The following is a 24,717-nucleotide window of genomic DNA, read 5'->3' on the forward strand; positions in this document are numbered from 1 at the left end:
AGTTCCTTGGCTATGAAGGAGGTGACTCGCATTCTGCAGTGTGCTGAAGCTCACGATTGTCTACTATCTACTATCCACATTCCAGGGGTGGACAACTGTGAGGCGGATTTTCTGAGCAAACAGACTTTCATCCCAGGGAGTGGGCTCTTCATCGGGAAGTGTTCTCAAAGTTAACCCTCAGGTGGGGGGTTCCGGAGTTGGATCTGATGGCGTCTCGTCAAAACGCCAAGCTCCCAAAGTATGGTTGAAGGTCAAGAGATCCTCAGGCCGCTCTGATAGGCACTCTAGCAGTTCCTTGGATCTTCTCTCTGGCATACCTGTTTCCTCCGTTGGCTCTCCTTCCATGAGTCATTGTGTAAGATTCAGGAGGAATCTGGAAGCTGTTGCTATAGTTTAGAATGGATTAGAAGTAAATATAGCACCTTGTCATACTTTCTAGAGGTTTTGTTACACAATAGGAAACCAAGTTATTAGTAAGGTTGCCTTTTGTGTGTTAATATGTGCCAGCAGAATACTTATGCTCACAGAGTTTAAGTAAACATTGAATCTCCAAGGCAGGTGGCTGGAATCTACTTAAATGTTAGCTAAGAGTCACAACAGTTAATGAGGTACGATAGGCAGGATGTATACAGCGTTCCCAGTAATAACACAGAGCACTATGCAGACAGTTCAAACTATTTATAGCAATCAGTGAGATCGGATAGATAAACTCTGACCTGGTGTTATGCGTGGCTACCTCTGAGCTGGGGAGAGGAGAGAACAGTCCGGCGTCTCTGGAGCTGCTTGTGTGAGAGAAGCAGAGCGGAGCTCTCGGCTGCAGCTGATGACGTAATTGTCAGAAGGCTGTGTCTCCTGAGAGCTGTAGATAACTGTGTTAGTTGCCAGTGCAGCAGGTAGGAATGCACAGGAATTGCTCAGTAGTTGAAGTCCGTGCTTGAGGGGAATCAGCAAATAAATAGTTGACCTCCAGGAACAAGTAGATAGCTGAAAGGAAAACTGACACAGTAGTTAGATAATAGGCAGGAACAACAGAGAGCCTGTTGCGGCGTAGTGTTCATGAGAAACTCAATTAACCAGCTATAGAAGCTGGGAGGAGGTGCCTTAAATAGGCAGGTTCAGTTAAAGAAACAGTAACAATAACAGGCAAAGTCAGTTAACCCTTACACATTGCTCGTATAAAACAGGAGAGAGCATCTGTAATTCTAATAGCTCCTGCATGGTTTTGCAGTATCTGGTTCGCGGATCTAGTGAAGATGTCATCTCTTCCATTTTGGAGGTTACCTCTGAGGAAGGACCTTCTACTTCAGGGTCGATTCCTCCATCCAAATCTGGATTCTCTGAAGCTGAGTGCTTGGAGATTGAACGCCTAGTTTTGACTAGAAGTGGTTTTTCTGAGGCTGTCATTGATACCATGCTTCAGGCACGTAAACCTGTTACTCGCAAGATTTACCATAAGGTATGGCGTAAATACCTTTTATTGGTGCAAATCTAAGGGTTTCTCCTGGAACCGGGTGAGGATTCCCCGCATTTTATCTTCAGTCAGTACTCTGAAGGGTCAGATTTCTGCAATGTCTATTCTTTTGCACAAACGTCTGGCAGATTTGCCAGATTTTCAGGCCCTGGTCAGAATCAGGCCTGTGTTTAATCCTGTTGCTCCTCCTTGGAGCCTTAACCTCGTTCTTAAAGTTTTGCAGCAGGCTCTGTTTGAGCCGATGCATGTTGTTGATATAAAATTATTATCTTGGAAGGTTTTGTTTCTTCTTGCTATTTCTTCCGCTCGCAGAGTTTCTGAGCTTTCGGCTCTGCAGTGTGATTCCCTGTACCTTATTTTTCATGCAGATAAGGCGGTCTTTCATACTAAGTTGGGTTTTCTCTCTATGGTTGTGTCGGATCAAAACATTAATCAGGAAATGTTGTTCCTTCTTTTTGTCCTAATCCTTCTTCCCATAATGAACGTCTTTTGCATAACCTGGATGTTGTGCATGCTCTAAAATTTTACCTTCAAGCAACTAAAGATTTTCGGCAATCTTCTGCCCTTTTTGTTGTTTTCTCTGGAAAGTGTAAAGGTCAGAAGGCCACTTCTACTACCCTTTCCCGCTGGTTAAGACGTATTATTCGTTTATCTTATGAGACAGCTGCACAGCAGCCTCCTGAGATAATTACGTCTCATTCCACTAGGGCTGTCTCCTCTTCCTGGGCTTTCAAAAATGAAGCTTTTGTGGAGCAGATTTGCAAGGCGGCAACAAGGTCTTCTTTGCATACTTTTTCCAAATACTACAAATTTGATACTTTTGCCTCTGCTGAGGCTTCTTTTGGGAGAAAGGTTCTTCATGCAGGGGTGCCTTCTGTTTAGGTCCGCCTGCCTTGTTCTCTCTCCCTTTTCATTCTGTGTCCTCTATCTTGGGTATTGGTTTCCTCTAGTAATTGGAATGAAGTTGTGGTCTCTCCATGCCATAGGAAAGAAAGCAAAATGTATGCTTACCTGATAAAAAAATTTCTTTCCAGGAGAATACACGAACCCGCCCTCTTTCAATTTTAATTCGGCAGTTTTTTTGAGTAATCCTCAGGCACCTCTATACCCTTGTGTTCCTTCCTTTTCTATTTTTCTTCAACTGAATGACTGGGGATTATGGGTAAGGGAAGTGACCAGGAGTTGAATATCCCACTAGTAATTGAAATGAAGTTGTGGACTCTCCATGCCCGAAAAGAAGGAAATTTATCAGATAAGCATACATTTTGTTATTAAAGGGACATGAAAGTCAAACTTAAATTTTATGGTTTAGATAGAACATGCAATTTTAACAAACTTTCAATTTACTTCTATTATCAAATTTACCTTCTTCTTTTGGTATCAGTTGTTGAAAAGCTTACCTAGGTAAGCTCAAAAGCCTCAATACATTACTGGGTGCTAGCTGGTGTTTGGCGGTTACACACGTCTCTTGTCATTGGTTCACCGGATATGTTCAGCTAGTCCCAGTAGTACATTGCTGCTCTGTAGATGACATTAACTATGGGGTCAATTCTAGTCTTTTCAATTTTCTTTTTCAGTACTGATAAAAGTGATTTTTTTTTTTATTATTTGGTTTTGTTTTATGAAAGAGATCACTATCTACTTTAGTAAAACACAGCCAAGCTTTACAACTGCCAAAACAACCAGGCACATCTAAAATTGCAGATTTGTGCTCTTTTTACCTCAGGTCACATCGCTATCCCCTCCACAGCCAATCAGAAATATTGACAACTTTGCCCACATGCAACATAGCCCCTATGTGTGACACTTCCTTTTATAGTGGGTTTATGTAGTCCATGTGTGTGTTTTTGCAATTGGATAGAGTACCATTTATACATTATGTTGCAACTGTCAATATATTGTAGATATGTTTTATTCATGTTTTTATATTTTCACATTAAGGATGATAATAAATTAAAGTGATTGTAAATAAAATACTTCATGCTAAAAGCTCCTTTATTTGTCTGAAGCATTCGCCGTGCTGAGCGCCTTAGGCAGCCCACGGCAGAACGCAATTTTACTGTGAGGTAATCTTGGCCAATAGCGTGCTAGCTATCTGGCATGGTCCCACACGGCTATTGGCTAAGAGGTTGAAACGTCACCTCACAGCAAAATAGTGTTCTGCTGTGGGCTGCCTGAGGAGCTCAGAGCGGCAAGCACTTCAGACAAATAAAGGAACTTCCAGCATGAAGTATTTTTTAAGTTCCCTTTATTTGTTCCACTGGTAAATCCTAGCGTTTCACAAATGCTAGGATTTACTATCACTTTAAGTATAATGTATTATTTGGTGCAAATCTATCTTCATCCAAAGGAGCCGTTTCTGTTGTTGGCATAGGCTACTGCATCTCGTTTTTTCTGGTCCAAGCTTGAGCAGACCGTTGGCTCATATGTGTTTGCCATCTGTGGGTGATGAACAGCTATCAAACGCCTTTGGCTGTTGAACTTGATATGTCCATTTTGATATTTAGTCGAGAACTTTAGACCAGGTGGATTGTGATCACTGATGTCAATATTGTCCATATAGGTGAATTTTCCTTTATCTGTTTGGATCCAATGCTCTCTTTTCCAGATACATGAATGGTGCTATTGTTTGCATTGTGATCACTCCAATGATGAACATGCATATTGGGAGCCATTGAACAGCTGATAAGCACCCTTTATGTATAGTTGCAGGGGTTAAAAACTTAGTTATATGCAAGGAATAGTGTAATAATAAATTGCTCTAACACATTAGAGGTTTTTTATTTTTGAACTTTTATGTCACTTTAGATTTAAGGGACATGAAACCCAGAAACATGTTTTAATGATTCAGATAGAAAATGCAATTTGAAACAACTTTCCAATTTACTTTTAGTATCTAATATCCTTAGTTCTCTTGGTATTCTTTGATGAAAAGAATACCTATGTAGGCTCAGAAGCTGGAAGCTGCTTATTGGTGGCTGATCATATATGCCTTTTTTCATTGGCTTACAGATGTGTTCAGCTAGTTCATAGTAGTGCATTGCTGCTCCTTCAATAAGGTATATCAAGAAAATGGAGCAAATTTGAGAATAGAAATAAATTGGAAAGTTGTTTAAAATTATATGCTGTATCTAAATCTTGAAATAAAAATTTTGGGTTTCATGTCCCTTTAATACTTCATATTGTAAATTATGTTTGTTGATTTTTTAAGTGTCCACTTACATAAGCCATGTGCTTTTGTTTTCTTTAAAGCGACAACTTGCAAGCTTGTTGTTTGACATGGGCTGCACCAACTCTGCTCTGCAGATTTTCGAGAAATTGGAAATGTGGGAAGATGCTGTCATTTGTTATGAAAGAGCAGGACAGCATGGAAAGGTAAGGACATCATGTAATTAATTTTACTACCTCAGTGTTCCATACTTAATCGTATTTTTTTATGTTCCTGGAAAATTCTACAAGTATTTGCTATGAAATCTGTAAGAAAATATTACAGATGAAAAATGTACTTAACATATTTAAGTCATCAGAATTGAGTTTGTACGTTGTGAAGAGGTTGATTCACTTGGCGATTATCAACTTTCTTCATTAACACTTTAAGGAATGCGTTTTTCTTTTTGCCATTAATGTAATATTAATGCTACAGCTTCCCTAATTGGTCCAGGGGTCTTTGAGGTGCAGTACAAGACAGGAGCTGATTGGTTTCTTGTGCATGAACTATGACCTGGGCTTTGAGTAATAGCCTTGATTTTCTAAAGATAACGCACAGATCATTAATCTATCTGCACTGGAATATGTACGTCCATTTGGTCCTTAAAGCCCTTGACTGTCTTTAACCAGTTTGACATAAAGGCCTAAAGATTGCTGAAGTAATTTGACGTAGTTAAATGTTTGTATTCTAATGTATTATATGATTCTGGTCTTTAATGGATTGGTGACAACATCACTTGAGTTTTTTAGGTTGTTCTAAATACAGATATTTCAAATTTATGTTTAGCAATGCAAAAGATAAAGTAATAGCTTGATCATGAGAAGTATTGGCTATAGCTTATGAAATTGATGGGAAGGTTTTATATAAGACGCGTCACTTGAGAATTTTGTATTGTTGAGAATTCTTAAAACAAAATGTAAATTAAGGATGCAAACAAGAAACAATTCTCCTAATCATCAAAAACATTCATAATAGAAGTACACTATTTTGTTTTTTTATTAGGCTGAAGACATTCTGAGGCGAGAACTAGAGAAGGAGGAGACTCCTCATCTCTATTGTCTGCTGGGAGATGTATTGCGAGATCATCAGTACTATGACAAAGCCTGGGAGTTGTCCAAGCATCGCAGTGCTCGCGCCCAACGCTCTAAGGGTCTACTCCATCTCCGTAATAAGGAATTCCAACAATGCGTGGATTGCTTTGAGAAATCTGTTCAGATCAATCCCATGCAGGTTAGTGACAGTATGTGTGCATACAGTGGTATGTGTGGACGAGCACTATTTCAAACAACTTGGTTTAATGTACTAAATCTAAATATAATTAAAAAGAACAAATGATTAAGGCATTGAATGTTAAAACTGAACTCTAAGAAATGCAGTATTTTGAGTGTAGATATTCTTTAGTGTACAAGAAAAGCAATGTTATAAGCTTAATCTTAGCATAAAGGGACACTGAACTCCTATTATCATTTTTTCTTCGTTCTCTTGCTATCTTTATTTGAAAAAGAAGGCATCTAAGCTTTTTTTGGTTCAGAACTCTGGACAGCACATTTTTTTTTATTTTTTTATTTTTTTTTTAATATGATTTTTATTTGAGGTGCAAGTTAGGACATACAAATATCAAAAGACAACAAAACATAAAAAAGAAATGGTGTAAAGTACACAACACAGACTACAAAGTCAATTCAACAAAAATACTGTACAACTTGTATGCCTAACAATATACCCCTACCCAAATGACACTAGAGGGCACTTTTGGTCCTCACAACCCTAGAACAAACCTACAGGGGGGTGATTTGATCAAAGGAGACCACTTTTGGATCTCATGAACCAGACCTCATTTTCTATTTTAGAAAAGGATAAGAAGAAACAGAACCTCTTTAAAATTTTCAGAGAGTACCATTAAGTACAACTTGTATCTATTGGGCCCAGTAGACTACTAGAATTTCCTATTATTTATTCTATAACTAGAAAAATACATAAAGGCTGTGGGCATATATATATCACATTGATAGTGGTACCATAAATTGTTAGTTCTCAAACGAGAAAGAAAGGTTAAGGGGTGTTTGGGGGCCTTGGGGACGAGGGTGGAAATAACAGTTGGAAACATAGGGGGATATATTTCTATGCATGAAAGTGTGCAAGGAACATACAATTGTATAGTAGAATGCATCAGTTCTATCCCTTGTCACTTGGGTGTTTATACTGGATCGCTGAAATTCACATGAGCTCAAAGAAATCATGGTACTAAGCTCCATATAAATTAAGTATGCACATACACTTTTTTGTATATTATAAACAATAGCGTTATATATGTAATTCGCTATTAGGTAGAGGTTGACGTGTTGTATGAGGTTTTTCTGAAATTAACTGCTACATACAGCGATGGCTCTATATTGATAAAGTCCAGCAACATCAGACCTGTCAATAGGATGTCATATACGATCGGTGCCAACATCAGATATATGTCCTTGTCAACGAGTATAGCAATCCCCTTTTCCAAAATAAGATGTCCTATTACATTTACAGTCCTTTTGTATAGTCCCGGGTCAGGGTAACTGGTCTCAAGACTTGGGTATTAAATTTAGTCCCGGGACTCAGAACCATCTCAGCCCACGCCTTGTCTCACAGCAAGAACAACGCTGTCCCAGGCACTCAGTCCTAAGCACAAAGACTCCCAGGTCCAGTGATCTCTCCCCTGCCTGCGACCCGCAGCCCCAAAACTCCAGTTTCCAGAAGTATAGAAGAGATCCATACCCGTGATGCCTCTAATCCCAGCTAAAACTGTGTATGGGCGAATGGAAGGAACTTTCCATTGGAGATCAAAGAGCCCCAGAGTAGCTGGATCCATGTCCCATATGTTGCTCTTCCGAGCGCCGTCCTCGGCTACCACACAGACGTCCCATGTGGGAGGCGGCATTACTGACACGTCTCCTGTCATAGACCCAATTTGCAGCGGGTAGGTGAGTACAAATCGTGGGGATTCCTCAGGGTAGATCGTATTTTTGCCACTGCCATCCGTTATCACCTTTGTTCCCTCTATATCGAGGTTTGCTGCAGGGCTCAGGGTAAAAGATGAATGCGCTCCTACATTGCACTGGACTTCAGCCTCCATAACAGTGAACTCGCCGGGATGAGAGGCAGTTTCTATCATCTCCCCACAGTTCTCTCTATAGTCTATTCTCCCCTTAAAACAGTTCTCAAGTAGCCAGTGCTGTTTTTGATAATGGTCGTCTAGCGGAACTAGCAGTGCCTCCTCTATTTTCTTTTCCATGGTAGGAAGTAGTTTACACTGTAGAGTAAATGGTAACGGTTCTGTTTAGAAAGATTGCAATAAATCGAGACAGCTCATACGGCTGTTACTCCTGACATATCAGGACTCTGGGAGGGTATATGAGGAGCCAGGTCTGTTACTAGGCCTCCGCTGCGGTCCTCATCTATTCCGGTCTGCTTAGCTGGAATTCAAAGTCAAACACACATAAATCCGTTCTTTGAATCTTAATCTACAAATCGACTGTAATTTAGGACTTGGAATATATGCCTGAGAAGCAATAGGCAACGGATCCATTAGCTTCCAAATTCAGCCAAGTTAAAAGCAGCCATCTTTGTCGGTGTTCAGACCCGCCCCCTGGACATCACATTTTTATTGGTGGATGAATTTATCCACCAATCAGCAAGAACAATTTTTGTTGTTCATCAAAATTGGGCCGGCATCTAAACTTAAATTCTTGCATTTCAAATAAAGATATCAAGAGAATGAAGAAAATTTAATACTAGGAGTAAATTAGAAAGTTGCTTAAAATTACATGCTCTATCTGAATCACAAAAGAAAAAAATTGGGTTCAGTGTCCCTTTAGCCAGTTAGATACTATCTGTTTACAAAATACAGAGTCCTGATTCAGAGCTCTACAACAGTAGAAGAGAAAAAACCCTCATGTTAATTCAATATGGATTCTGGGGTAGTAGTAGTTCCTTACTCCTCACTATAGTTCCCAAACAGCCTAACATTCAAAGGAGATGCTCATGGCTTTTGATACTAGCTGTAAAAGATCATTATTAAAGTTTTTCCACTGAGCTGTATAGAATTGCAGCCATCTTGGGATGCTACCCACCAGAAGTCAATGTGTTGAGTATATTTTAAATTAATTAAATACTGGATCCAGTCCTTGCAAACTTCATAGAAAACCTTTGTGGCATAGAACATATAGTATGTTATTTGCCTTTTGATAATGTTAAAAAGACTCAACAAAGTTATTTAAAACATATAATTTACCGAAGCCCAGTTCAACTGGAAGAAATGGGAATGCCAGAGAAACACTGTGTTTATTTGAAAATCATGAATGAATATAAATGGATGTACTACAGGAATATTTAGTTTTGTAAGAAACCACTATATTTGCCTGGCTAATTTATAGATGTCAGATGTATTTAGTTTTAGTCTTCATTCTTACAATAAACCTTCATATATGACATTACATTTAATCTTTTTAATTGAAGCTGATCTTTGCCAAGAATGGACGAATTTTAGTAGCTCAGTCAAGGCAAAAATAAAGTCTTTAACACATTATCATAACCTTATTAAGATTTACTTTGTGTTGTGCTTTTGTTTTTCTTAATGACTTTAAAGAAACCAAAACAAAGTGCATGTTCATCAATAATTACCAAATAGAATTTTTAACTTTCTGTGAACTACAAAATGCAGTTACTTGTTAACCACTAATACTACTATTTACTATATAGTAAATGAATGCATTTAACTGCAGTATTATATGTTATAGGCTATCTGTTCTGGCATGAAGAGTATGTATAACTTAAGCCTAGTATCAACACTACTGTATTGTTGATTTATCTAACCTCATACAGTATAATTTTAGAAACCACCTAAGAAACTGTTTGGCTATGGCTTATTAAACTTGTTTATTTCCTAGTCAGTTCTGTTTGCTTTAACAAATCCCAACTTCTTAAATTATGGTATAAGAACAGAGAGATAAACCCAAATGTCTTTAGGTTGACCAACAATGTGGTTTTGTACTATCGTCTTCTATTTTAAAGGGACATGAAACACAAACATTTTCTTTCATGATTTAGATAAAGCATACATTTGCAAACATTTTTCTAGTTTACTTCTATTATCAATTTTGCTTTATTCTCTTGGTATCCTTTCTTGAAGGAGCAGCAATGCACTACAGGGAGCTAGCTGAACACATCGGTAAGCCAATCACAAGAGGCATATATTTACAGACAACAATCAGCACTTAGCTCCCAGCTCCTGAGCCTATCTAGATATGCTTTCCAACAAAGGATACCAAGAGAATGAAGCAAATTATATAAGTAAATTGGAAAGTTGTTTAATAATGAAAGCTGTATCTAAATCATGAAAGAAAAATGTTGGGTTTCATGTCCCTTTAAGCTGTTAACATTGGCCAAGTGTTCTGTTGGTTAAACAGTGATCTGTAACTTATATGGGGCTGTATACAATTTTTGGTTACTAGACTGGAAGACTAATTATATATAGATGTGTATGTGCATATAGTGTGTATGTGGAATTGTCTATAGTATTTATGTAGTTTTACTTATATATATATATATATATATATATATATATATATACAGTATATATATATATAGATAGATATCTACAGAGAGGTTTAAATCGTCCTCTTATTTCTTTATTGTGTTGACGTTTTTGGGATATCACCTCCATCATCAGACATATGAAAAACAAAATGTGGTACACACATACCCCCTCCAGTCCAGTGGTGATCTAGTAAACTTTGCTTTATCCATTGAACAAGCAAAAATTAATTGATCTCCATCCAGGAACAAAATCCCAGTTTGAATCAACAATCTTAAATAATGCTTCTGGCTATTTATAATACAAGGAAGGCTCATAGTCACCACATTCTGATGCATTTTACTTGACATTTATCACATTTCCCTATTTTTGTTTTTAATAAATGGAGTTGCACTGTTATGGTGCTTTAGTTGTGAGAATAATATGAATTGTTCATGGGAAGTTGAAGTATTAAAGGGACAGTATAGTCAGCTAAGAATCAGATAAGAGTTCCTTGTATTTAAAGCTGGTGTAGGAACTCCCTTTAAAAGGGGTTAGTCTCTCTCTCCCACCCCTGCTGGGAGGTAGATTTCTTCTAATGGGTCCTATTTACATAGCTTTTCTACAGCAATTACAGCAGTATAGACATTTTTAGTTTGGGCAGTGGTTTTATCGAGAATAACTATTTAAAATAACAAAGCTAAATGAACTTTTTGTAAACAATTAAATACACTCCAGCAGGTAAAATGGATCATTGAGAACAAGTGGGTAAAATTTTACAGTACACTGTCCTTTTAAAGGAGGGAAATATTACTATATGCTTAACATTATATATTCACTGTATAAATGTGTCATTTCTCTTGTTAAGTGTATCCAGTCCACGGATCATCCATTACTTGTGGGATATTCTCCTTCCCAACAGGAAGTTGCAAGAGGATCACCCACAGCAGAGCTGCTATATAGCTCCTCCCCTCACTGCCATATCCAGTCATTCTCTTGCAACTCTCAACTAAGATGGAGGTCGTAAGAGGACTGTGGTGTTTTATACTTAGTTTATTTCTTCAATCAAAAGTTTGTTATTTTTAAATGGTACCGGAGTGTACTGTTTATCTCAGGCAGTATTTAGAAGAAGAATCTGCCTGCGTTTTCTATGATCTTAGCAGAAGTAACTAAGATCCTTTGCTGTTCTCACATATTCTGAGGAGTGAGGTAACTTCAGAGGGGGAATAGCGTGCAGGTTTTCCTGTAATAAGGTATGTGCAGTTAAAATATTTTTCTAGGGATGGAATTATCTAGAAAATGCTGCTGATACCGAAGTAATGTAAGTAAAGCCTTAAATGCAGTGATAGCGACTGGTATCAGGCAAAAGTGTATTTTAAAACGTTTGCTGGCATGTTTAATCGTTTTTTACATATGTTTGGTGATAAAACTTATTGGGGCCTAGTTTTTTCCACATGGCTGGCTTGAATTTTGCCTAGAAACCGTTCCCTGAGGCTTCCCACTGTTGTAATATGAGTGGGAGGGGCCTATTTTGGCGTTTTTTTGCACAGCAAAAATTACAGACACAGATATTCAGCTTCTTCCTGCATGATCCAGGACTTCTCTGAAGGGCTCAAAAGGCTTCAAAAGTCGTATTGAGGGAGGTAAAAAGCCACAGTAGAGCTGTGGCAGTTGTTGTGACTGTTTAAAAAACGTTTTTGTCATTTGTTATTCCGTTTTTGCTATTAAGGGGTTAATCATCCATTTGCAAGTGGGTGCAATACTCTGCTAACTTATTACATACAAAATTTCGTTAGTGTAACTGCATTTTTTCACTGTTACTTCAAAATTTGGGAAAATTTGTGTTTCTTAAAGGCGCAGTAACGTTTTTTATATTGCTTGTAAACTTGTTTTAAAGTGTTTTCCAAGCTTGCTAGTCTCATTGCTAGTCTGTTTAAACATGTCTGACACAGAGGAACCTACTTGTTCATTATGTTTGAAAGCCATGGTGGAGCCCCATAGGAGAATGTGTACTAAATGTATTGATTTCACCTTAAACAGTAAAGATCAGTCTTTATCTATAAAAGAATTATCACCAGAGGGTTCTGTCGAGGGGGAAGTTATGCCGACTAACTCTCCCCACGTGTCAGACCCTTCGCCTCCCGCTCAGGGGACGCACGCTAATATGGCGCCAATTACATCAGGGACGCCCATAGCGATTACCTTGCAGGACATGGCTGCAATCATGAATAATACCCTGTCAGAGGTATTATCTAGATTGCCTGAATTAAGAGGCAAGCGCGATAGCTCTGGGGTTAGGAGAGATACAGAGCGCGCAAATGCTGTTAGAGCCATGTCTGATACTGCGTCACAGTATGCAGAACATGAGGACGGAGAGCTTCAGTCTGTGGGTGACATCTCTGACTCGGGGAAACCTGATTCAGAGATTTCTAATTTTAAATTTAAGCTTGAGAACCTCCGTGTATTGCTTGGGGAGGTATTAGCTGCTCTGAATGACTGTAACACAGTTGCAATTCCAGAGAAATTGTGTAGGCTGGATAGATACTATGCGGTGCCGGTGTGTACTGACGTTTTTCCTATACCTAAAAGGCTTACAGAAATTATTAGCAAGGAGTGGGATAGACCCGGTGTGCCCTTTTCCCCACCTCCTATATTTAGAAAAATGTTTCCAATAGACGCCACAACACGGGACTTATGGCAGACGGTCCCTAAGGTGGAGGGAGCAGTTTCTACTTTAGCAAAGCGTACCACTATCCCGGTTGAGGACAGTTCTGCTTTTTCAGATCCAATGGATAAAAAATTGGAGGGTTACCTTAAGAAAATGTTTATTCAACAAGGTTTTATTTTACAGCCCCTTGCATGCATTGCGCCTGTCACTGCTGCGGCGGCATTCTGGTTTGAGGCCCTGGAAGAGGCCATCCAGACAGCTCCATTGAATGAAATTATTGACAAGCTCAGAACGCTTAAGCTAGCTGACTCATTTGTTTCTGATGCCATTGTTCATTTGACTAAACTAACGGCTAATAATTCCGGATTCGCCATCCAGGCGCGTAGGGCGCTATGGCTTAAATCCTGGTCAGCTGACGTGACTTCAAAGTCTAAATTACTCAACATTCCTTTCAAGGGGCAGACCTTATTTGGGCCTGGCTTGAAGGAAATTATTGCTGACATTACTGGAGGCAAGGGTCATACCCTTCCCCAGGACAGGGCCAAATCAAAGGCCAAACAGTCTAATTTTCGTGCCTTTCGAAATTTCAAGGCAGGAGCAGCATCAACTTCCTCCGCTTCAAAACAAGAGGGAACTGTTGCTCATTCCAGACAGGCCTGAAAACCTAACCAGTCCTGGAACAAGGGCAAGCAGGCCAGAAAGCCTGCTGCTGCCCCCAAGACAGCATGAAGGAACGGCCCCCTATCCGGAAACGGATCTAGTGGGGGGCAGACTTTCTCTCTTCGCCCAGGCGTGGGCAAGAGATGTTCAGGATCCCTGGGCGTTGGAGATCATATCTCAGGGATATCTTCTGGACTTCAAAGCTTCTCCTCCACAAGGGAGATTTCATCTTTCAAGGTTATCAGCAAACCAGATAAAGAAAGAGGCATTCCTAAGCTGTGTGCAAGACCTCCTAGTAATGGGAGTGATCCATCCAGTTCCGCGGACGGAACAAGGACAGGGATTTTATTCAAATCTGTTTGTGGTTCCCAAGAAAGAGGGAACCTTCAGACCAATCTTGGATCTAAAGATCTTAAACAAATTCCTCAGAGTTCCATCATTCAAAATGGAAACTATTCGGACCATCCTACCCATGATCCAAGCGGGTCAGTACATGACCACAGTGGACTTAAAGGATGCCTACCTTCACATACCGATTCACAAAGATCATCATCGGTTCCTAAGGTTTGCCTTTCTAGACAGGCATTACCAATTTGTAGCTCTTTCCTTCGGGTTGGCCACTGCCCCGAGAATTTTTACAAAGGTTCTGGGCTCACTTCTGGCGGTTCTAAGACCGCGAGGCATAGCGGTGGCTCCGTATCTAGACGACAGCCTGATACAGGCGTCAAGCTTTCAAATTGCCAAGTCTCATACAGAGATAGTTCTGGCATTTCTGAGGTCGCATGGGTGGAAAGTGAACGTGGAAAAGAGTTCTCTATCACCACTCAAAAGAATCTCCTTCCTAGGGACTCTTATAGATTCTGTAGAGATGAAAATTTACCTGACGGAGTCCAGGTTATCAAAACTTCTAAATGCTTGCTGTGTCCTTCATTCCATTCCACGCCCGTCAGTGGCTCAGTGCATGGAAGTAATCTGCTTAATGGTAGCGGCAATGGACATAGTGCCATTTGCGCGCCTGCATCTCAGACCGCTGCAATTATGTATGCTAAGTCAGTGGAATGGGGATTACTCAGATTTGTCCCCTCTACTAAATCTGGATCAAGAGACCAGAGATTCTCTTCTCTGGTGGCTTTCTCGGGTCCATCTGTCCAAGGGTATGACCTTTCGCAGGGGGAACCAGGAGTTCCCTAGCGATGTTAGAAGTCTCAAAGATAATTCGCTGGGCAGAGTCTCACTCTTGCCACCTGTCAGCGATCCACATCCCAGGCGTAGAGAACTGGGAGGCGGATTTTCTAAGTCGTCAGACTTTTCATCTGGGGGAGTGGGAACTCCATCCGGAGGTGTTTGCTCAACTGGTCCATCGTTGGGGCAAACCAGAACTGGATCTCATGGCGTCTCGCCAGAACGCCAAGCTTCCTTGTTACGGATCCAGGTCCAAGGACCCGGGAGCAACGCTGATAGATGCTCTAGCAGCTCCTTGGTTCTTCAACCTGGCCTATGTGTTTCCACCGTTTCCTCTGCTCCCTCGACTGATTGCCAAAATCAAACAGGAGAGAGCATCGGTGATTCTGATAGCGCCTGCGTGGCCACGCAGGACCTGGCATGCAGACCTAGTGGACATGTCATCTCTTCCACCATGGACTCTGCCTCTGAGGCAGGACCTTCTAATACAAGGTCCTTTCAATCATCCAAATCTAATTTCTCTGAGACTGACTGCATGGAGTTTGAACGCTTGATTCTATCAAGGCGTGGCTTCTCCGAGTCAGTCATTGATACCTTAATACAGGCTCGGAAGCCTGTCACCAGGAAAATCTACCATAAGATATGGCGTAAATATCTTTATTGGTGTGAATCCAAGAGTTACTCATGGAGTAAGGTTAGGATTCCTAGGATATTGTCCTTTCTCCAAGAGGGTTTGGACAAAGGCTTATCAGCTAGTTCTTTAAAAGGACAGATCTCTGCTCTGTCTATTCTTTTGCACAAGCGTCTGGCAGAAGTTCCAGACGTCCAGGCATTTTGTCAGGCTTTGGTTAGGATTAAGCATGTGTTTAAAAATGTTGCTCCCCCGTGGAGCTTAAACTTGGTTCTTAAAGTTCTTCAGGGAGTTCCGTTTGAACCCCTTCATTCCATTGATATTAAACTTTTATCTTGGAAAGTTCTGTTTTTGATGGCTATTTCCTCGGCTCGAAGAGTCTCTGAGTTATCTGCCTTACATTGTGATTCTCCTTATCTGATTTTTCTATCAGACAAGGTAGTTCTGCGTACCAAACCTTGGTTTTTACCTAAGGTGGTTTCTAACAGGAATATCAATCAAGAGATTGTTTTTCCATCATTGTGTCCTAATCCTTCTTCAGAGAAGGAAAGTCTTTTGCATAATCTGGACGTAGTCCGTGCCTTTAAGTTTTACTTACAGGCTACTAAAGAATTTCGTCAAACATCTGCCCTGTTTGTCGTTTACTCTGGACAGAGGAGAGGTCAAAAAGCTTTGACAACCTCTCTGGCTTCGGAGCATAATACGCTTAGCCTATGAGACTGCTGGACAGCAGCCCCCTGAAAGGATTACAGCTCATTCTACTAGAGCTGTGGCTTCCACCTGGGCCTTTAAAAATGAGGCCTCTGTTGAACAGATTTGCAAGGCTGCGACTTGGTCTTCGCTTCACACCTTTTCAAAATTTTACAAATTTGACACTTTTGCTTCTTCAGAGGCTGTTTTTGGGAAAAAGGTTCTACAGGCAGTGGTTCCTTCCGTTTAAGTTCCTGCCTTGTCCCTCCCATCATCCGTGTACTTTAGCTTTGGTATTGGTATCCCACAAGTAATGGATGATCCGTGGACTGGATACACTTAACAAGAGAAAACATAATTTATGCTTACCTGATAAATTTATTTCTCTTGTAGTGTATCCAGTCCACGGCCCGCCCTGTCCTTTTAAGGCAGGTCTAAATTTTAATTAAACTTCAGTCACCACTGCACCCTATGGTTTCTCCTTTCTCGTCTTGTTTCGGTCGAATGACTGGATATGGCAGTGAGGGGAGGAGCTATATAGCAGCTCTGCTGTGGGTGATCCTCTTGCAACTTCCTGTTGGGAAGGAGAATATCCCACAAGTAATGGATGATCCGTAGACTGGATACACTACAAGAGAAATAAATTTATCAGGTAAGCATAAATTATGTTTTTATGGTGTATTTTGTTATATATATATATATGTTATGGGTAAAATCAGATATTGGGTAATCCTAGGATTATCCAGGTAAAACGGACATTACCCAAGCGACTGTGGGTAAAGCCCGATCTAAGATCATAAATTCCCTGTGCATACGCTTCAAGTCACTGCATCAAACATATATATATATATACAATGCACTGTAATTTCCCCCTCTTCACTATTTGCACCCCCCTTGTAAACCTCATTCCCCAAGGTTCACTTGGGGTGGATGCTAGAGGATCGGCGGGACGCCTTCCTTGAACCACCCAGGCAGAGGCAAAAAAATAGTGTAGATGGGTGAGTTACAGTACATTGGGTTTACCCACAGCCGCTTGGATAATGTCAGTTTTACTTGAGTAATCCTAGGATTACCCGTAACGCATACATACATATATATATATATATATATATATATATATATATATAATGACTGATAATCCAGAGAATGATAGTAATACATTCTATGAAACTACGTATATTTATTATTCAACAAAAGATGCCAAAGGATATCTCCAAATTAGGTACTAAAGGCAGTAAGTTCTATAGGGGAATGAGCGGAATCAGGAAGACTTATTCACCTACCCCATGCAAATGTGAAACTATATAACAGGGATGGAATCTTGGCATGCTTCCCCAAACTGGCATATACAAAGAAAATGTTTGGCATGCCTCATGTGGTCTACTGCCTTACTCGCCACTTCTAGCACCCTAGTGCCAGCAAGATATATTTTGTTAAGATTAAAACCAGCTTGAGCAGACACCCTCAAAACTTTTTAGCCACTCCATCAAGTGTTGCTTGTAGTCCAAGATTAAGTTTAAATATAAAACGTGTATTTTAATGGACACATGGTACACTCAGATTTGGTACACTCTCTTAATTAATTACCACCAATATGTTGATATAATCAGGTGGAGAAACCTTTTCATTACTATAAAACACAGTAAAACAGCACTATCAGACTTGTTTATTTAATTAAAACGCTAACGCACACAAGGTAATAAAACTAAAAAACAGAAGTGTAGTACATAAAAGCAAATATGCACACTACTCCAGGCATTCCAGGGGGCTGTATTACTCAACTTTGCGATCTGTCTTTGCCACACAGCAAACCTCTCAGGTATAAGGGAAATTCCAGCCCACTATCGGTAACAGTATATAACAGAAGCAAACCAGCAAAAACCAGTGTAATCTACAAAAGCCTGTAAGGTAAAATAGTCCTCTACGCGTTTCGTCTACCTGCAGGACTTTCTCAAGAGGTTACATTACTATTTATGTTTACAAAGCTTGGATCCGTTATTAATGTTACATACCGTTTAAATAAAATAAAAAGGGCTTTCATTGTAGTTTCAAAGTTTACAAGAAGTTTAAGTAAGGAAAGCAAAATATTTTTTTTGTTTTTGATGATATAATTGACTTGATAATATTTCAGTAGCATATGTCCCTATGTTTTCTTACAGTGCTGCTTTTCTTTTCTGTGTATTGACTGTGTATATTTTCCATTTTGGTTTCCAGCTTGGAGTTTGGTTTTCCTTGGGCTGCGCCTATATTACCCTACAGGGCTATGAAGGAGCTGCAAGAGCTTTCCAGCGCTGTGTTACCTTGGAACCTGATGTAAGTATTAAACTAGCGACATGAAACCCACATTTTTTCATTAATTATTTTAATACAAAATACAATTTTTAAAAAAAGTTTTCAATTTTTTTAATGTTCAAATTTACTTTGAAGAGATATCTAGATAGGTAGTATGCACATGTCTGGAGCACTACATGACAGGAAATATTGCTGCCATCTACTGCTCCAGCTAATGTATAACATCTCTTCCTGGAAGTCCTCTCACTACCTCAAGCAAAATCTCTCCAAAACTGAGCTCCTTATTTCCTTAATATGAGGAGAGTCCACTGCATCATTCCTTACTGTTGGGAAATACTAAATCTGGCCACCAGGAGGAGGCAAAGACACCCCTGCCAAAGGCTTAAATACTTCCCCTACTTCCCTCATATTCCAGTCATTCTTTGCCTTTCATCACAGGAGGTTGGCAGAGAAGGGTCAGAAGATTCGGAGTAGTTCCTTAGGAAGGGTATCTGCCCTTCGATATGGGACTGGAGTTTTACGTAGTCTTGTCAGCCTCTCAGTGAGAGCATTGCTAAAAGTTAGGGTCTGGAGATGCAGGGAGAATCTTTCTGCGAACCCATCCAGACTTGTATTAACAGCTCCTAAGCAATCAGCGTTGATGAGTTTCGCTGCCTGCTTTTCATCACTCAAGTCCATTTCAAAACCGATGCTACAGTCTGTCACACTTGAAGGACCGTGTTTCTGTTCCACGGCATAGATTCTGGTAAGATCATTCCATTTTTACTTTTATGTTAACGCTAGAAGACAGGGTCACAGTATGGCTCCTTTATCTTTATGGAATCAAGGGTTAATATCTCCTGAGGGGGATTATTGAACAGTGGGGTGTTTAATCATTTTTGGTTATGTGGTTTTATGCTACTTTATGTGTGAGATGCTTTGGGCTCATATGGAAAGTACAGGTTGAAATTTTATTTTGGGAGCTGCGCCGTTCTATTGACTTGGCACGCTTTTCCTTAGCAGGGGTGGTTCCTGCGTTGCGCACCATGTGACCGGGTGTGTTCATGTTTTCCACTTCCTGTTCTTCACCTAGTGACTACGGAGAGGAACAAATTGTCTCTCTTCTGTCTGGGTCATAAGGGGGTGGTGAGTACCCCAGTCATTGGGGGGTATTGGTGCCTATTGTTACTTTATCTCAGTAAAAGTTACCTAGTTATGGAGGATTCTGAATCTTTAGAGGGGGCTCCCTCTACGTCAGAATTTGATACTTGTGTATATTGTGAGGAGGCCCGGGTAGTCCAGCCCTCTCAATTGTGTTCCATATGCCGCAACAGGGTGTTTTCATCTACCAGTGTGGAGATGTCAGATGGCACTGAGCCGTACGCCTCTTCGTCCCGCGAGGCGTGTCCCCTGTGTTCAGCTGCTCCTACACATGCAGTTTCCCCTTACACTACTGCTCCTCCGTCTTGAGGGGGCCTTTTTCCACCAAACATTTCTGCGCAGTTCCGTATAGCACTGTCTGCGGCCTTAGCCGTTTTGCCTCATACGGTTACGCTCAAACGAAGGATTAATCCATGCTCCCCCTAATCAGGGAGCATCATGTAAGATGACGGTTGTATCCAATCAATCATCCAGAGATGTATTTCTCTCTGAGATTGAGGAGAGGCCTTCTGGGTCGGAGTCGGATGCTTCTAGTCCTCTGGTTGAGCAGGATCTCGCTTTTCGACTCAGAATAACACGTCTGCGCTTGATTCTAAGAGGTTTTGACAGTATTAGAGATTCCTCATACTGATCTACCAGTCGAATCTCAGAGCCCTAAATCAGATATCGAATTTGTGTGGGGAAGGATAGAGCTTCTATGCTTTTCGTGTATTCCCTTTTGTTTTTAAGATTCCTGATTCTATTCTGTTTGGGATAGTTTAATTTAAAGCTTTTGTATAGTGGGAACTCTTTTCTGAAAGATGTTTTCGTTCTGAAGACTTTGTTTACTCTTTTTTCAGGAGGCTTCTATTGAAGCATCTCTGTCTCAATTTGAGGTGTTGTTTCCTCAATATTTTCGAGTAGGAATTAGGGCTTTAGAGCTTCTGATTCTTTTTTACGTGTCTGCCACAGATTCCCAGCACCTAAGTTATGACTTAGTTTCAGGCCTTGGTTGCCTATGACAGAAATAACTTCTGTTCCTAATCTTGCTTTCTGCTGAGGGGAAGATTTGACTTAGTACAGAGAAGCCGACTGTGACTCTTCACATCAGCAAACAGAACAATAAACACAGACCCATGGGTTCACATCCCTCCCAGCCCTGTCAGGTAGAAAGCCTAATTTATATCGTTGTTTAAAAACAACATATTTTCTATTATTATAGCTCAGCGTCAGAGACCTTCGCTACGCAGAGCAATCCAAGTGTACTTGGAGTCCGTCTCAGTCCTGGAATAATCCAAGCAGAGCAGAGGCCGCGGTACCTAGGTTGTCGGGAGAGGCCAGTCCCAGGTCCTGTCTTGGATCGCATTGAGGACAGTTCTATCGCTCTTTTCAGATGCTTGATTCAGGGACGTGCAGGATCCATGGGTCCTAGTGGTCATAGCTATGCTTCAAATTTAAGCCTGTTTCTAGGGCAGTTTTCCTACAAAGAGTGGGAAGCCTTTACAAGTAAGAGGCGAGTTTATTCTCCTTTGGAGTCTTCTCCCAGTACCTCTCATAAGGAGGGTTGGGGATAATAATTAATCCTCTTATGCAAGAGGGACATTCTCGATCACGATAGATCAGAAGACTGCTTGCCTTCGTGTTCCAACCTACAGGGAACATTGCAAGTTCCTAAGGGTTGCATTCCAGGACCAGTACTTCCAGCTTATTGCACTTCCATTTGGTCTAGCTACTGCTCCCAAGTTTTTTTCCGAAGGTTCTAGGGGTTCTGCTTGCAGTTACCTGAACTGAGGTGCAGCTGTAGCTCCATTCTTGAATGAGATTCTGGTTCAAGCACCATCCTGTCGTCTGGCAGACATTCGGGGTCTCTTCTGTTTTTTTCCTCGATCCTATGGATGGAAGATTAACTTGGTAGGGAGTTTTTTCTTGTTCCTAGTACTAGGGGTTTTTCCTGGGTATTATAATAGACTCCATATCCATGTGGATATTCCTTACAGACCAGAGGCGTTACAAAATATCTTCAGCTTGTTTTGTCCTCCAGACCTCCTTGGGGTCCTCAGTGGCTCGGTGTATGGGGGTGATTGGTCTCATGGTGGCCAGCATGGACATCATTCCTTTTGCCAGGTTTCATCTCAGACCACTTCAGCCGTGCAGGCTGAGAGAGTGGAACGTTGATCATTCTGATCTGTCTCAACAGATTTCTCTGGACAGCGGTCGAGAGAATCGCTCTCCTGGTGGCTCTGGCCAGCTCACCTGTCCAGAGGGACATCCTTCTTCGGAAGGTTCCTTTTCTAGACTATCCTGGGCACATGTCTATGGATGGGGAGCTGTTTTGGGGTTCCAGGGAGGCATAGGGCCTGTGGAATTGGGAGGAATCCTCCCTCCCGATAAGCAATCTTGGAGCAATCTTTAATGCTCTGAGGACTTGGCCTCTTCTAGGTTCCTCCCGTTTATCAGTTTCCTATCAGTCATCATTTCCTCGGTAGTTACGTCATTCTCGAGAGGCTCCCTAGCCATGAGGGAAGTTCCTCGGATTCTGGCGTGGGCGGAAGCCCACATCTGCTCACTATCTGCAATCTACGTTCCGAGCGTGGACAGCTGAGAAGCGTATTTTCTACGCAGATTATCCTTTCATTCTGGGGATTGGTCTCCCTATCTTGAGGTGTTTGTGGAGATTGCAGCGATTGGGGGACGCCGGAGAGAGTTCTCATGGCGTCACGGTTCTTTACTTAGCTAACCAGATTTGGGTCGCAATTTAGGGATCCTCAAGCGAAGTTAATAGAATCTTTAGCGGTACCTTGAAGGTTCAATCCATTTTACCTTTTCCCACCGTTACCACTTCTTCTTCATGCAGGAGCGGGCATCGGTGAATCTGATTGGTCCATCGTGGCCGTGATCTAGGGGGGAGGTCATTATCTCCTCCATGGAAGTTACCTTGTTGCAGGGATCTGCTGGGACAGGGTCCCTTTTTGGTTCATCAAAGTCTAGATTCTCTGAGGCTGACTGCGTGGTGGTCATAGCCAAGAGAGGATTCTCTAATAGGTTTTTTGACTCCCTCATTCAAGCTTGTGAGCCTGTTACTCGTCGCATCTATCATAAGGTGTGGAGATCTTATTTATCTGGTGTGAAGATTGGGGATTAGCCTGGCTTAAGTTTAGGACTGCCAGGATACTACTTTTCTCCAGGAGGGTCTGGGGAAGGGCCTTTCTGCTAGTTCCCTGAGGGGACAGATTTCGGTCCTATCTGTTTTTGCTGCACGGGAGGCTCACTGAGCTTCCTGAGCTGCACTCTTTGTTAAGGCTCTGATTAGGATCAGACCTGTGTTTAGATCTAATTCTCCTCCTTCGAGTTTAAATATTGTTCTAATGTGTTTTGCAAGGGGCAGGTTCCTTTTCTATTGGCTATTGTGTCGGCACGTAGAGTCTCTGAAATAGCTGCCTTGCAATGTGAGCCACTTTACCTGGTGTTCCTCACTGATAAGGCTGTCCTACATACCTGCTTGGGTTTTCTTTCTAAGGCTGTGTCTGATCGCAACATCAATCAGGAGATTGTGGCTCCTTCCTTGTGTCTTAATCCTTCTTTTTCGAAAGGACTGTTTACTGCATAATTTGGATGTGGTGCAAGCTTTGAAGTTCTATATTCAAGCTACTTTGTGTTTCAGACAACCTTTATTCCTTGTTGGTTATCTACTCTGGGGTCTAAAGGCTTCTTCGACTTCCTTATCCTTTTGGTTCAGAGGTGTTATCCGCTTTGCTTCTGAGACAGTGGGACATAGAACTCCTCAGAGGAGTATGGGTCATTCTACTAGAGCAGTGACTTCCTCTTGAGTCTTTAGAACAAGGCCTCTATGGATCAGAATTATAAGGCTGCTATCTAGTCCTCCTTACATACTTTTTCTATTTTTTACAATTTTTACGTTTTTGGTTCAGCGGAAGCAGCTTTTGGGGGAATGATTTTGCAGACTGTGATGCCCTCAGATATAGGGTCCGCCTTCCTTTTACCCCTCCTGTTATCATTCAGTGTCCCCTAGAGCTTGGGTATAGTTTTCCCAACAGTAAGGAATGATGCCGTGAACTCTCCTCATATTAAGAAGGAAAACATAAATTATGCTTACCTGATAATTTAATTTCCTTCTGTATGAGGAGAGTCCAAATCCCCCGCCCGTTTTACTCCAATGGGCGGACCAAAATTTTGTTTTTCTTCTGGCACCATTTATGCCCTGATATTTCTCCTACTGTTCCTTGTTCCCTTGGCAGAATGACTGGGATATGAGGGAAGTAGGGGGAGTATTTAAGCCTTTGGCTGGGGTGTCTTTGCCTCCTCCTGGTGGCCAGGTTTAGTATTTCCCAACAGTAAGAAATGATGCCGTGGACTCTCCTCATACAGAAGCAAATGAAATTATCAGGTAAGCATAATTTATGTTTTCCCCCTTCTTCCAAAATCTCCACCTCTAATCTCTCTATAACTGTAGAGAACTCCATCATTACCCCTACCCCGCATGCCCGATGACTCAGATCTTTCTTTCACTCCTCACATTCAGTCTTTGGCTAAAGCCTGCCGCTTCCACCTTAAAAACATCTCTAAAATTAGACATTTCCTTACACAAGACCAGGGCCGTCTTTAATATTGACTGGACCCTGGGCAAAAAATTTCTTGAGCCCCCCCCCCCCATGCAATTTCGCATGGAGGTGCAGTATAAGTTTACTGACTGGAACAGCAGAACTACTATGGGAAGCTGTAAAATCTGAGACAGAGAGAAAACATAAACTATAAAAATAAACCTTACATTAATGTGTGAAGTATCAGCATGGCACTATAAATCAGCCACAGCAGCACATGTCACTTCTTTGCTAGAAACAAGTTCCCTCTCACCCTGCACTAGACAATGCTGCATGGGGAGGGGTGTGTGTGCACTCACTTATTCTTCCCACTGACACCTTTCTACAAAGCACTGTTCCCCTAACAAACTTCAGTTAGTTGATCTTAGGGCCACAGCAGAAAGAGCAGGGCTAAGGGGACCAGCAGACTGGATGCTGTCTGTCCAAGGCTGCAAGGATACAGTGTGAGATGAGTCACACAGCCTCAAGACTGAAGAGAGCAGTGTATGCAGCTGCACAGATGCTCAAATCCTCACGTGCTTGCCGCTCCAGCTGCATGCGCCTAGAGTCAGCCCTACCCAGAAACAATCCCTACCACCAGAGCAGTTACCTGGTAACATTGGTAACCCCAGTAGGACCTTTTATGA

General features: G+C 41.3%; 1 protein-coding gene across 1 annotated transcript in view; it reads left to right on the forward strand.

Moving 5' to 3' along the window:
- The window catches only part of TTC27 (tetratricopeptide repeat domain 27), a 1,013,239-nt gene that overhangs the window by 828,558 nt on the left and 159,964 nt on the right, over nt 1-24,717 (forward strand). Inside the window, exons 13-15 of the mRNA XM_053711856.1 lie at nt 4,724-4,846; nt 5,682-5,909; nt 18,276-18,374. Coding sequence (XP_053567831.1) covers nt 4,724-4,846; nt 5,682-5,909; nt 18,276-18,374 — 450 coding nt within the window. The remainder of the gene's footprint in view (nt 1-4,723; nt 4,847-5,681; nt 5,910-18,275; nt 18,375-24,717) is intronic.

This window comes from Bombina bombina, chromosome 4, assembly GCF_027579735.1.
Source record: "Bombina bombina isolate aBomBom1 chromosome 4, aBomBom1.pri, whole genome shotgun sequence".
Taxonomy (NCBI): Eukaryota; Metazoa; Chordata; class Amphibia; order Anura; family Bombinatoridae; genus Bombina; species Bombina bombina.